This window comes from Archocentrus centrarchus, chromosome 3 (genome assembly GCF_007364275.1).
Source record: "Archocentrus centrarchus isolate MPI-CPG fArcCen1 chromosome 3, fArcCen1, whole genome shotgun sequence".
Taxonomy (NCBI): Eukaryota; Metazoa; Chordata; class Actinopteri; order Cichliformes; family Cichlidae; genus Archocentrus; species Archocentrus centrarchus.
In genome coordinates this window covers 15,643,819-15,656,730 of record NC_044348.1, presented here as the reverse complement: position 1 = coordinate 15,656,730, position 12,912 = coordinate 15,643,819, and the positions used below count along the sequence as shown (strand labels likewise).

At 41.5% G+C, this 12,912-nt stretch overlaps 1 protein-coding gene across 1 annotated transcript in view; it reads left to right on the top strand.

Annotated features, from left to right (window-relative positions):
* Positions 1 to 12,427, top strand: part of sbf2 (SET binding factor 2) — a 105,755-nt gene extending 93,328 nt beyond the window's left edge. The window contains exons 30-36 of the mRNA XM_030721929.1: positions 1,509 to 1,583; positions 2,965 to 3,143; positions 5,890 to 6,066; positions 6,514 to 6,615; positions 10,658 to 10,835; positions 11,835 to 11,961; positions 12,300 to 12,427. Of these exons, the coding sequence (XP_030577789.1) occupies positions 1,509 to 1,583; positions 2,965 to 3,143; positions 5,890 to 6,066; positions 6,514 to 6,615; positions 10,658 to 10,835; positions 11,835 to 11,863 (740 nt within the window). The 3' untranslated portion in view covers positions 11,864 to 11,961; positions 12,300 to 12,427. The remainder of the gene's footprint in view (positions 1 to 1,508; positions 1,584 to 2,964; positions 3,144 to 5,889; positions 6,067 to 6,513; positions 6,616 to 10,657; positions 10,836 to 11,834; positions 11,962 to 12,299) is intronic.
* The last annotated feature ends 485 nt before the right edge of the window (positions 12,428 to 12,912 follow it).

The following is a 12,912-nucleotide window of genomic DNA, read 5'->3' as shown; positions in this document are numbered from 1 at the left end:
GTGAGTGGTTTACTCTGTTTCCTGCTTGGCAGTTCATGCGCCTTCCTGCTGCCAGGTGAAATATGAAACAGCAGAACTGTTACAGTTGCATAGTTATTTGAAGGAAATTTAGCAGAGAGAGAGAGGTGTACTTTTTGCTTACAGATCAGCGCAGCACACTATACTTGAAGGAGTTGTGATCATATTTAGCTTTTACAGCATATATTGTGAGTGTTGGGTAACTTTTCAAGCATTACTCCCCAGACTGAAAGTATCAGGCAGCTATTTGCTGTTTATCTCTGTGGATATCTGTACATTATAGCTGTGCAACCTCAACTTCAAGAAATATAATTATGTGAAATTTAAGGATTTATATCTCAAAAGAAACTTGCAGCTACATTAACTGCCCTGACCTGTCGTTCTCGGCATGTTACCGTTATTCTAAATCTAATCTTAGAAGATAAAAGTTTAACGTGCTGTTAAGCTGACGCATCGTGGTGACCATCTAAACTGGAATGTAAAGTCCTGAAAACAAACAGGAGCACCGAGTTTTTCGTCTGGGCCGCATGTTTGCATGAAGTCTGCACATGTCCGAGGTGTTAGTCAGACGAATGCAAACACGATGTTTAAACAGTGACTCATTGTTTTGTTTTTTAAACGCACTGAAAAGGATGACACAGCTTTTTTAAGTTTTTGTGGAACATGAGCAGTATCAGTGACACATTTTTGCTAAGAGGGGCTCAGATAAATTGATCTGGTTTATCTGAGATTTTTGAGGTCAGGAAACCTCTGATAGTGCTGAGGGCTTTCTACTCTAAAAAATGATTCTCTGCTCATAATAACAGTGCAGTTTGAGGCATTAAGGATGAATTGCTAGAGATGAAAAACAGATGCAGCGACATAATAAGAGGCTATTGATAGGGCTAATGATGCATGAAGTAATTTTTGTTAAATGTCTGCTCAGATGGGTCTTGTTAGTAGCAGGTAACGACACAACGGTGACGTAAAATCCATTAAGTTATATTTCTTTCCCTTAAGTTGTTTTATTTTCCCCCACCAGAAACCTTTATCTCATTTCTTTGCAACAATGTAATCCCTTCTCTTAAGCTGCAGAGGGTTTGCTATGCAAAACTGTGCCTTGCAGTAACTTAATTGAATCAGTTGGAATACATATCTTAATTCCAGTTTGGCACACCTACAGGTGAACATATCACATCTGTTACGTGCAAATTTCCACAAAAAAAAAAAACAAAAAAACAACTTAAATCTGACCCTTTGTCTTCACACCATCAATCATAACCACAGACAGTCGTATTCATGCATGCAACCATTATTCACTTGATCATTTAGAATAAAGCACTTTCCATTGTTTTTTACGAACACAAGTCCCATCTTTGATCCTCATTTGCATGATTTTTTTGTTTTGTACTCTGTAGTAGTGTAGGTGATCGTGGTGGTTCATATTGATGTTGACTTGATTTATGTTTTCCATGCCCTCGTCCTTTCTCCTCTACAAAACATCCATCCAGTGCTTGAGTACAGAGATAAACTATTCACTCACTCAAACCAAAAGCCTCCCAGTAAGGAGAAAATCCCCAATCAAGGTATAGTGAAACTGTTCCTTCTCCCCTTGCCAGTACTGTAACAGCGCCACTCCTAACACATTCTCTAACCTACACAAACGCTCACTAACCAAGCCGAGCACCACAGTGCACTGTGCTGCAAACCCCTTACAAAGACTTTCCGGGGCAAAGTGCTAATCTTCACTGACTTAGTGGGTGCTCCTCTGGGAGCTGTGGTTTTTCACAAACCTAAGTGGCTGCTCTAATGTGGTCTTTTCTATTGTTAATGTGTTGGCTCAGCAGGGCTAACTGTGGTCAGTCAGCGGCGAGTTAAAACTGGGGAGGAAAGGGAGTTGTTTGTCATGGCACACAAATCATGAATCACACAAAATGAGGCCCCCGCCATTGAGGCCCTCCTGCAGTATAATGAAGACGGCTCAAATATTCTGTAGATGTGACTCACGGAGAGTAGGATTTAGTTAATAAGGAAAAAGTCTTGTAAAGTCTTAGATATCTTGTGTTGGGGGGGTAACTAGTAATGAGTCATTTTAACTGTAGTAAGTTGCACTTGCGGAAAATAAATATGGAATTCATTATATCTAAGCATGGTTATGTTTTTATGTAGAGCAATATTTGCAATGTCGCAACCAGTTGCTGTATTTAAGTTTAAAACTTTTTTAAAAATAAGGCTTAAAAAAAAAAAAACTTCTCATTAATGTGATAAAACAGTTGCACTTTTTATTACATTTTACCTGCTAAGCAGAGTTTCTGGAAACCATTACATTTCAGAAGTTACCTCCTCAGCACTGTTGATTACGGGGTTTGAGTTCCTGTTTATCTCTCAATCATAAAAGGTCTAACCAACAGTCACCAGGTATGCCAGTCAGGTGGGAACTGTTACATTGTTGATCACATCTGGACGGAAAAAAAAACAGCGTTTTTGGGTTCAAACATGCTGAACTGAAACCAGTTTATGCTCTTGTATAATTGACCTGGCTACAGCAGCTGACAGTTGTGGTTCAATAGTCCTGCAAGTGCAACTGAAAAGGCCTGAAACTGATTAGTGTGAAAAATCACGTCCTTCCTGGCAGTGATTCATTCTCTTTGGAAGCCGTTGCATGCTGGTATTCAGAGAAACATCATCTAGACTTGTTGACTTGCTAAAAATTCCACCAACTTCTGCTTCTAATATCCCAGCACATCCGAGTGTCAGAGCAACTGCTTTGTTGGTGGACTGAAGGAATGAAGGTGTTTGCATAATCCCTGTTGTACTGCTGTGCATGTAAACGTAGCTCGCATGTCATGTGCTGTTCATCATTTAGTCTGAGTTTGTTTGACAGCATGTGTGCGTCTCTGGCGTTCGAACTAGCCGGCTCATGTATGCGTGTGTGTGAGACTTCTGTTTGTATCTGTGTGTTTGCAGGCATGTGGGCCAGCCTGCGCTCCAGCAGCAGACTCGGTCAGCATCCGCTGACAGCTGACGTGGGTGCCAGACTAGCAGGGAAGGATCTGGCACCCCCTGCAGGGAGCCACAGTCTGCAGGCCCAACTCCTCAAACATCAAGCAGCCCTTTACATCTTTGGGGAAAAGTCACATCTGAGGGTAAGAATGAAAACAAAGCTGCTGGGGACTGAGGACAGGATGCTATGGGGTGTTGTAGTACATTGTTATAAATCTGCACTCAGCGGCCTCTTTATGGGGTACACCTGCACAACCTTCTGCGCAGCCTTGTGCAATCCAGCGCATCTGTTCTTCTGTGAGTTTTATGAAACCCCGTTACGTTTCTTATGCTGTCATACGTGTTAAATTATGTTTTATTGGTTGTGGTGTACTAGATGTGTAAACAGACATAATGAAGTCCAGTACAATGCCACTTTTAACTCAGACCCGGCAATAAAAATATTATTTAATTAAAACAAAGTCAACATAAATTATTCTTGTAAACTCTGTAAGGGTGGAGTTAATGGCAGAACAGTTTTATTAAATTGCAGTAGAAAGTAGGTGTCTGCCATCGCTGAAGTGAGGAAGGGGCCCAAAGGGGCTGGTTCAGTCGTTATGCAGCTGTACTGTTTATAAGGTTGGGGAAACCTGCAGTCAGCTGAGGCTGAAGACGTCGCTTGGATGAAACATTTCTCTCACTGAAAACGTTGCGTCCAGATGAACAGAATCATTTTTCCTTACCTGGATTTTTTTTGAGCATGCATCAAGACATAGGAGTCTTCCTAGTAAACCTAATTCACAGGTTTTGGTAATCACATTAATTAAGGCTTTCCACTCCACTAAAACTTCATTTTACTGGTAACACCTGCTTTTTCAAATCAAAGGTGCTGCTGTAAAACGGGTCTGGATTTTTGAAAAATGGCAGTTTGTCCAAAGATTTTGTCATGCACAGTTTGTTTCGTGATTCATTCATCCCCAAGGAAAACGTGGAATTAATACCAGGAGAAAGTCATAAAGTACCACATCTGATAAAGTAGTTTGTGTTTAAATTTAAAGAAATATTTAAACTTACAAATTGATGAAGTTTTGTGTTATTCACAACAAACATGTTGGCAGAGAAAATTGGGGCTGATGATGTACATCCCCAAGCCACATAAGTTTTTCAAACCCCTATACCGAAACTCCAAAGGGAATTTCAATGAGTTGGTGAAGCCTGCGAGTGTGATTACCTGAGAATCAGTTCAAATGTTCAGACGATGAGCGAGAAGCAGCACAACATCCTTCACTGGAGCAATGAGAAGCCGAGAGACAGCGAGGACAACAAGACAAACCAAGGTGGCCACATCCTTCACATGCTGCAGCCTCACAGCAACCTGCTGCTGCAAGCTGCAAAGGGCTGCAGCCACTCCCCTGGACACGTGTCCATCCATACTGTAACCTAATCTGGAGAAGAGTTTGATGAGTAAGTCACATCCCAGAGAGAGCTCCCTCAGAAGTTAGCAAGATGGAGAAAGCTTGGTTTCAGTTGAGGAGGAGGTCATTTTTCTCATGGTCATGCATGCTTTGTTAGTTTGTACTATCAAAAGATGCTTTGTTAGCAGGTATGCTGCCTTATCAAGTGAGTCAGATAACTTGTTTGCTTTTAGTGTGCATTTCAGAAATTGTGTTGACCTGATGCCGGATGACTTTTAAAAGTACTTTAGTCCCATTCCGAATGTCCAATGTCACGAGAAAAAAAAAGACAGTTTATCTAGGGTTGTGGTGCACTCAGTCCTCTTAATCATTCAGTATCAGGTGGTCACAAAAGTCAGAGCTGTCTGAAATAATTTTTTACATTTGCACATGAAATTAAATGTTTTTAATATTTATTTTTTTTTTTTTAAAGTTCATGAAGTTTTCACTTTTTTTAATCTCAGTGCTGAAACATGAATTAGTACCTCTGCTGCGATGACTCAATCATTTTACCAGAAGCCTACAATTACAAAGTTTTACCTATGTCAGTACAACTTTTAAGACAAAGCCTTTGAGAGGTGTGTTGTAGTTTTGGCGTCTGAAAGTCTGCTAGAGTTCAAATGACATAAGTTTTGTTGTCAGACTGAGCGTGAGGCTCCGTGCGGAATTCACAGAACTGTAACCGGAATGACTGCTCGTCCATGTGTGCAGCTGTCCGTGTCCTTGTTTGCAAAGGTGTATAATCTCAGCTTGAGTTATTGTTCTGGCATCCATAAGACACAAGTAGAATGACTTCTAATCTGCAGTAGAAGTAACTGACATCGGCATTGCTCCCCCTCCTTTAACCATTACAGCACGCAAGAGGTTAAAGGTAGGTCTATAGATAAGTGGAAAAAACACCACCGAACAACACCACAATGTAGAACAATGCATGAGTGCATCACAGCCTGTGTTTATTTGTTTCTGCATTTCTCATTCACGTATGTATAAATGAGTTGGAGGAAAATATTTTGCACACCTTTTAAGCATAACATAGAGCATATTGTAATTTTTCACTTTGCATGATTCAGAGTTAAAAATAATCCTTATTTATCTTACACTGGGCCGTGGTGCAGCCCCTCAGTTCATCTACTGTCTGAAACAAGCCTTTTATTTCCTCTCCATTTATAGCTTCCCTCCATTTAATTCACTTTTTTTCCAATTTGCTACAAGAAGACTTGTATGCCCAAAATGATGACATTAAGGCTCTCTGTTCTTTTTGGTATCACAGAGAGCCGAAACAGCCTGAAGCCTAAATAAAAAATTTTAAAAATGATCAAATTAATTGATTCAATTTAAGTATTATTCTGACAAAAATGCAGCATTTTAAGTAGCGTACTGTATCTGTTTCTTGTACTACGTTTTGCACGCTTTTGTATTTGTCTCCTGGTGACATGTTAAATCTCTCTGTCTGCAGGGCCTCAGAGTGGACTCCTCTCTGAACTGTGAACTGGTGCCAGTGGATTTTGCAGACACACGGCAGGTGAAAGCTGCTTTCAAAAAACTACTGAGGGCCTGCGCTCCCAGCGCCACCTCGTCTGATTCGGAGGACTCCTTCCTCAAAGCTCTGGAAGACTCCGAATGGATCCAGCAGGTAACAAAACACATGGAGAACATTGTTTTTATGATCTACAAACACACTCAGTTTTTAATTCTCTAAACCATCTGATCTAACTCAAAGTCTGACTCTTAAAAGTGTGTGAGAATGACCCATCGGGCCACTGTTTTTGCTCATCCTGTGTATCAGATTCACATAATGGATAAATTATGTGAATCCACTCTGGAGCCATTTTCCCAAGAGAAACAGATTTACAGCGATACAGTGAGAGCACAGTCCTTATCGGGCTGTTTATCTGATTGACCCCCAGCAGCCTTAAATTGAACATATTCTACACTGCTGAAAAATATCATCTGTGAGAAACAAGAAGGCAGTTTACTGACCGGCCAAACATGGCGATATATGCACAGAGAGGATTAATTGTGTGTCTGTGTGTCTGTGTTGGTGTATTTGTTCACATGCACATATGTTGACCTCCCGCAGCTTCAGAAGATCCTGCAGCTGGCTTTGTTTCTGGTGGAGCTTCTGGACACTGGATCATCTGTTATGCTCAGCCTGGAGGATGGCTGGGACATTACTACACAAGTGAGAAAAATGCACTAATACCGTCCATTAAAAACGGACAGATGTGAAGTAGAACAAAATATCCAGGGGGAGGTTTAAAATAGTGCAAAATTTGCTTTTAGGTATTTTTCCACAGACAACTTTCTGTATGAAAATACAGCAGATTAGAGAAAAGAAGAAGTATTAAAAACGGGCAAAATCAGGTTTGAGCCGAGGCAAGAAAGCGTGACTAATGAACAAAATCCTACTGTAAAAGCTGTTCGATATTAGTTGAGACTAATCATTCATGGACTCCAGAGCCAATAGACAGAAGGATTGAAAGGGGATTGTGACTGTAAGTGCACAAAAACACAGTTTCCCGTAGTACAAGTCGCACTTGCTGCATTTCAAACCCCTCTTCATAATCCATTTCAGTTCTATTTTACTTAATAGGAGCTGTTCACCTGTCATCTGAAGATACTTTAAATTGTAAGGTGAATAGTGATCCTCTATGTCAGGGGGTCTCCAAACTTGCGGCCCCGCCCACTTCCGGTCCACGAATTGATGTCAAAAATAACATACAGTTTGGCCTTTTAAGTTACTTTTTTGACATTTCGCCTTCCCCTCCAGTTAAGAGGGTTAAGCATCTCTATGTGATCCTCTATGAGTAAACTCTTGGTGACAGTGGGGAGGAAGAACTCTCTTTACAGGAAGAGACCTCCAGCAGATCCAGGTTCATGGAGGGGGCTGCCATCTGCTGCAACTGTTTAGGTGGTGTGGGGAAAGAGAAGACAGAAAAGAAGAGCCTCTACAAGCCACAGACTGCAGGAGAGAGTAGAAAAGTTAATAAAATGCAGTAGTAGGGAGTGAAAAGTGTGTCCCATTTCAGGTTATTTACAATAAATGTTCACTTCAGGGTGTTACGGTAGCTGCATGAAAGTTGGGTCAGTTTGAGACAGAAGTTGATATTTGAGTCCATAGTGAAATTATGCATGTGCAATTAGGCTGAACAGGACACCCAGGGAGTTATTATAAAAAAAAACAAACTGCAGCCTCACCTGAAATGGTCCAGATTTGGACAGCCTTGAGGGAGATGGGTGTCAAATTCAGGTCAACTTCAGCCACACTTTTGATCGCATTTATTTGCCAAAATTTCAAAAATGAGCTTAAAACCTGTGGCAGCTTATTAATGAAAGTGCAACTTACCCTGTGGATACAAGCTGTAGTTTACAAAGTTCTTAAAGATTAATTAGTAATTAAAAAAAATAGGTAACTATTTATGTTATGATTAACTTTTAACAGTTTTTAGTTTTTCTTATTCCTTTTTTTTTTTTGTTACTTAAATGAAGATGTGAACTACTACACTTAACAAGCAATGAGTGCATCATCTCATACCCATATACACCACAGCAACAATGCATATTTACTTTATAATAAGTGTGCACACACAACAAATAGTAAGTTTTTGTCCTTTTTGTTTTTTCCATTTTTGGGGGGCATGCACTTATTTAATCAGTGTGCTCTGCACAATATTGTCACTTTGACTCCAACAAGCAAAATTCTTCAGAGCTTTGAGTCTTACGTAAAAGAGGCTAAATGTTAAGGGGAGAGGATACCTCTGAGCTGCTAATGTAGCTCCTGTTGTTATTCTATAGTCACAAATTAAGACTGAAAGCAAAAACATATTTTGTACCATTTAAATGTGATTTTTGGATATTGAAAACATTTTTAGGGATTCCCCACAGACGCCCACGGCATCTGTCCAGACTGCACCTGCTTCTTCTGGCCATTTTAATCAGTTTAGTCAGTGGATGACCTGTGTAGATAAGGTGAAACAGTCTAAAGTCTCGAAGCCTTATGTCAATGATTTGTGCTGATTTCATTCATGAAAACTCATAGTTTAGATTTTTAGGAATTTAAAAAAGTCTGTTTTGATCCTGATCAATTCGCAGTATCCATTTCCTGCTAAACTCTGTTTGTCTTTGCATGTCTTCCCTCTGAGCTCATATTTTCCACACTGACCTGTTAAAGTGCACATGTATGTGTTGCAAGTGTGTGTCCTTCAGATGTGTTTATGGGGTTTGTGCAGATCCGAGCTGCCGTTTAAAAGTATATTTTGTGGATCCCTTATGCGGGGCACGTGTTCGGCCCAGAGCATCTTTCTCCACGGGCCACCGGCTCCAACTCGCTAGGTCCAGATCAACCCGCACAGGCAAATGGGCTCCATATGCGCCGGCTCTCCTGCTATGGACCATAGAAACCCAGCAGGCAGGATGCAGAACTGTCTTTCTAAATGCTTTTTTTTTTTTTTTTCCTGTTTCTCCTTCCCATCTTCTGCCATTATGCTTTTATATACCCTCCTCTCTCATTCCATGATTGCTTTTTAAATCCGCTCTTCAGTCTGCCGTAGGGGGGCTCATTTCATTGCTGGGTTGCAGGGGGCTTTCTCGACCACGCAGGGCTGGATGTTCTTGTAAACTCACGGGGAAACCATGAACTGTTTTTCCCGCTCATTCCACACGCGTCAGGGCTCATTAGCTGTGTTGGAGGAGACGCGGGCAGGGAAGCGAGCCAACCAGATTGCATGTGTGGACAAGTGGTTCTCAACTGGCGTTTTGTGGAGTGAGCTCAAGCGTGCCTGAAGCTACAGCTTTGCTACACTGTTATATAAATGTTATTGATAGCAGATGATCAGTTTAACATTGCATTGTCAGATGAAAGGTCATTTTTTAGATTGTGTTTAGCTTTTTTTTGGGAGATAGAAAGCAAAATCATGCCATCCAAATAAAAAAGACTAGAGTGTGTTAAATTGCAACCATGCATGACAAGTAGGAAAAAAACACACACAGATGTGGTGATGCAGCTGCCAATTTCCTTTAGTGGTAAGATGTTCAAACATCTTATTTATCAAAATGTATGGGCTTTTAACCCTGTATATAATAAAAGTATGAAATATAAGTGGGTCTGCATTATAGGATGGGTGCTATTGGAAAATCAGGCACATCATTAAAGCCACCAGGTGTTTATCTTGCCACCAAAACAACTCTGACCCAAAATTGGAGGCGGGATCATCACTTTGGGCTTTTTCTTCTTTTTTTTTTTTTTTTTTTTTTTGTTGTTGTTGTTGTTTGTGTTTCGTGTTTATGCTGAGGCACAGTGTCCTGCTAGGAGAGGCTGGTCCAGATGCTCTACTGGATTGAGATCTGGTGACTGTGGAAGCCATTTGAGTGCAGTGAACTCATTGTCCTGTTGGAGAAACCAGTTTGAGATGATTCAAGCTTTGTGACATGGTGTGTTTTTCCTGCTGGAAGCAGCCATCAGAAGATGGGTACACGGTGGTCATAAATGGATGGACATGGTCAGCAACAATATTCGGGCAGGCTGCAGCTTTTAAATGGTTCTCAGTTGGTACTAGGGGATCAAAAGTGTGCAGAGAAAAACATCCCCCACACCATTACACCACCAGCATCCTGAACCATTATGTTTATGGTTCAGGATGCTGGGGTGGTGTAATGCAGGATGGACATGCTTTCATGTTGTTTATGCCAAAATCTGACCCTGCCATCCAAAGAAATTGAGATTCATCAGACCAAGTAATGTTTTTACAGTCTAAACTGTGGCCTCAGAAATGCCGCTCACTGGATATTTTCTCTTTTTTGGATCATTCTCTGTAACCCTAGAGGTGGTTGTGTGGGACGATCGCAATAGATCAACCATTTCTGAAATCCTCAGACCAGCCCGTCTGATCCAAACAGCCATGCCACATTCAAAGTCACTTAAATCACATTTCCTTCGTTAGTTTTTAAGTTTAAATGATTGTTTTCCCTTTCCCTTATTTATTTCAAAATCTTTCAGAGGAGCAGCTCGGCTCAGAAGGTAGAGCAGGTTGTCCACTAATCATAGAGGTTAGTTTTATGAAGTGCCCAAGAACAACATGCTCTTACACTGCAGGATTTGTGTTCATATAAGCTGAATTTGTGCAGAAGAAGTACAGTAAAGAACAAAATGATCATTTTTAGTACTCTGGATGCTATTCAGGAATTTTCTGTGTCATCTTTCCTCCTTTCTCTCGTCCTCTCTGCAGGTGGTGTCCTTGGTGCAGCTCCTGAGCGATCCTTTCTACTCTGGAGGGTTTTCAGGTCCTTTTGGAGAAAGAGTGGCTGTCCTTCGGCCACAAATTCAGCAGAGGAGCAACCTGAGTCCCAGCAGCCAGGGCAGCGGCTTTACCCATCTTCCTGCAATTCCTGGACTGTGTGCACCAGGTGAGTTTCACCACGCTGCAGGTACCATAGTGCTCTGAACCCTGAAGCATCTCTGCTACGTGACTCCTCTCCACTTTCCCCTCCTGAGGAGTCATTCATTAATTCCTCATGAGTTCATCACATTCCTTAAAAAGTGAAAAGGTGAGCGAGGGGGGAGAAGGCAGGAAAGTCAGCTGTCAATAACTATGTTTAATTTAATTTCGACTTTCCAACACTGGATATGTAATTCACCACAGTGTATTGGACCGGGAGTACGCAGCGAGGCTGTGCCAGATGGTCCATTTGTACAGTGATCAGCATGAGCGTCTGTGCGGTTTCGCGTGTTTAGCATCTCTTCACATTTTAGTGTGTTTACAACAGATGTGGAAGATGCAGTTTTGGGGACTGAGGTGTTAGGAGGCTTGGGTATGCTTTAGGATTTTTTTTGAGGAGGGTTGTCAAGTAAGATGAAGTTACACAGATGAGTTCGAAAAGCTGGTCGTTCTGAAATACTATCATTAGGAATGTGTGGGGTTTTTTGTGTCTGGGGTCACACAGACCCACTCCATAATTACATCAACGATAGTTTCGGCATTTGTCTTGAAAGAAGCTTGGGGCTAAGACAGTTTGGCAGGAATCGGGGGTCTGAGGGTATAAACGGTGGGGGAAAGGGGATTCGGACAAGAGCTCAAAATTAGAAGTGCCTCATCTCCAAAACAGCTGTTGTTTTTCCAGCAGACCCAGGTGGCCTCAAATATTCGACACCATCATTGGCCACCTCACAGCGCTGGATGGGAACAATGGTGCAGTGGTCCTGCTGGCTCAGTCTGGATTGTGTCTGGCGGTTATGATATCACTGACCTTTGCCCTCACAAAGGCAGGAGAGGTTCTTTCCTGTTTCCGATTGGTCATTTATACACTGGATAGATGCGAAGTCACAACACGAGGACACGATGCAGCTGTCGCCCACACGCTGACCTCCTTCTAACTGTCTTTATCCATCTTTTTATATCTCTGCAGATTTTGGAGCAGCATCCTCTGGAGTTTGAGTTTAATCAGTATTATCTGAAGTTCCTGGCTTATCATCACGTCTCTAACCGCTTCAAGAACTTCCTGTTGGACTCGGACTACGAGCGTTTGGAACACGGTCAGTGTCCTTAAACCAGAGGGGATCTTTTTTTTTTTTTTTTTTTCCCCCTTCTCCTCTAAAAATGCTTCATTACACTGAGTTATGTATCTATATTGGTTTCATTAACAGTCACAACAGTTTTATTGATTTGAAAAGATCGTTGGCCCACCTTCATCAGCCCCACTCTCCTCCCTAGGTTGCAAGATTTTGGCTTTTCTGTGGCTGTAATTAAAGGAGTGTAGGTCTCTGATATAAATAGACATAGCTACCCAGGAGGCTGTTAATCAGTTAAAATAGTCTTTGAGACGAACTGGCTTCATATCCTCATCACTTTCTCCTGTGTGTGTTTTTTGCAGGCTTATTATTTGAGGATAAGTGTGATAAGCAGGCCCGGAGAGGCATCTGTATCTGGGAGTGCATCAACAGGATGCACCAGAGGAGTCCCATCTTCTTCAACTATCTGTACAGCCCCTCAGAGAACGAAGTGAGTGCTTCCATCGCCTTGCTGCCCTTCACTGTAACCCATACATCAGACAGCTACAGCTGATTTCTGCAGCTCACACTCTGATAAGCGGCAATGACAGTTTTATTTATATAGCACATTACATGTAAACTCAAAGTGTTTAACATAGAAGATAAAAATGATAAAAGCCTGTGTACGTTTGCAATGCCTTAAGGCAGTGAAAGCAGCAAAATCAAACAAAACAGCAGCACCTATTAATAAGCCTGGGTGAACAAAAAGGTTTTTAGTCTGTTTTTGAATATTTGCACAGTTGTAATTGATCTCATGTCAGCAGGCAGCTTGTTCCAAAGAACAGCGCCATAATAACACTCGGCACACTTGGATCTAAAGATCTGCACCTGATGACCTGAAAGGTCTGACTGGGTTGTAAACAGTCAGCGATATGGTAAAGAGCTTTATGAACTAACAGGATTTTTAAAGTAATTCTGTATTGTACTGGGAGCCAG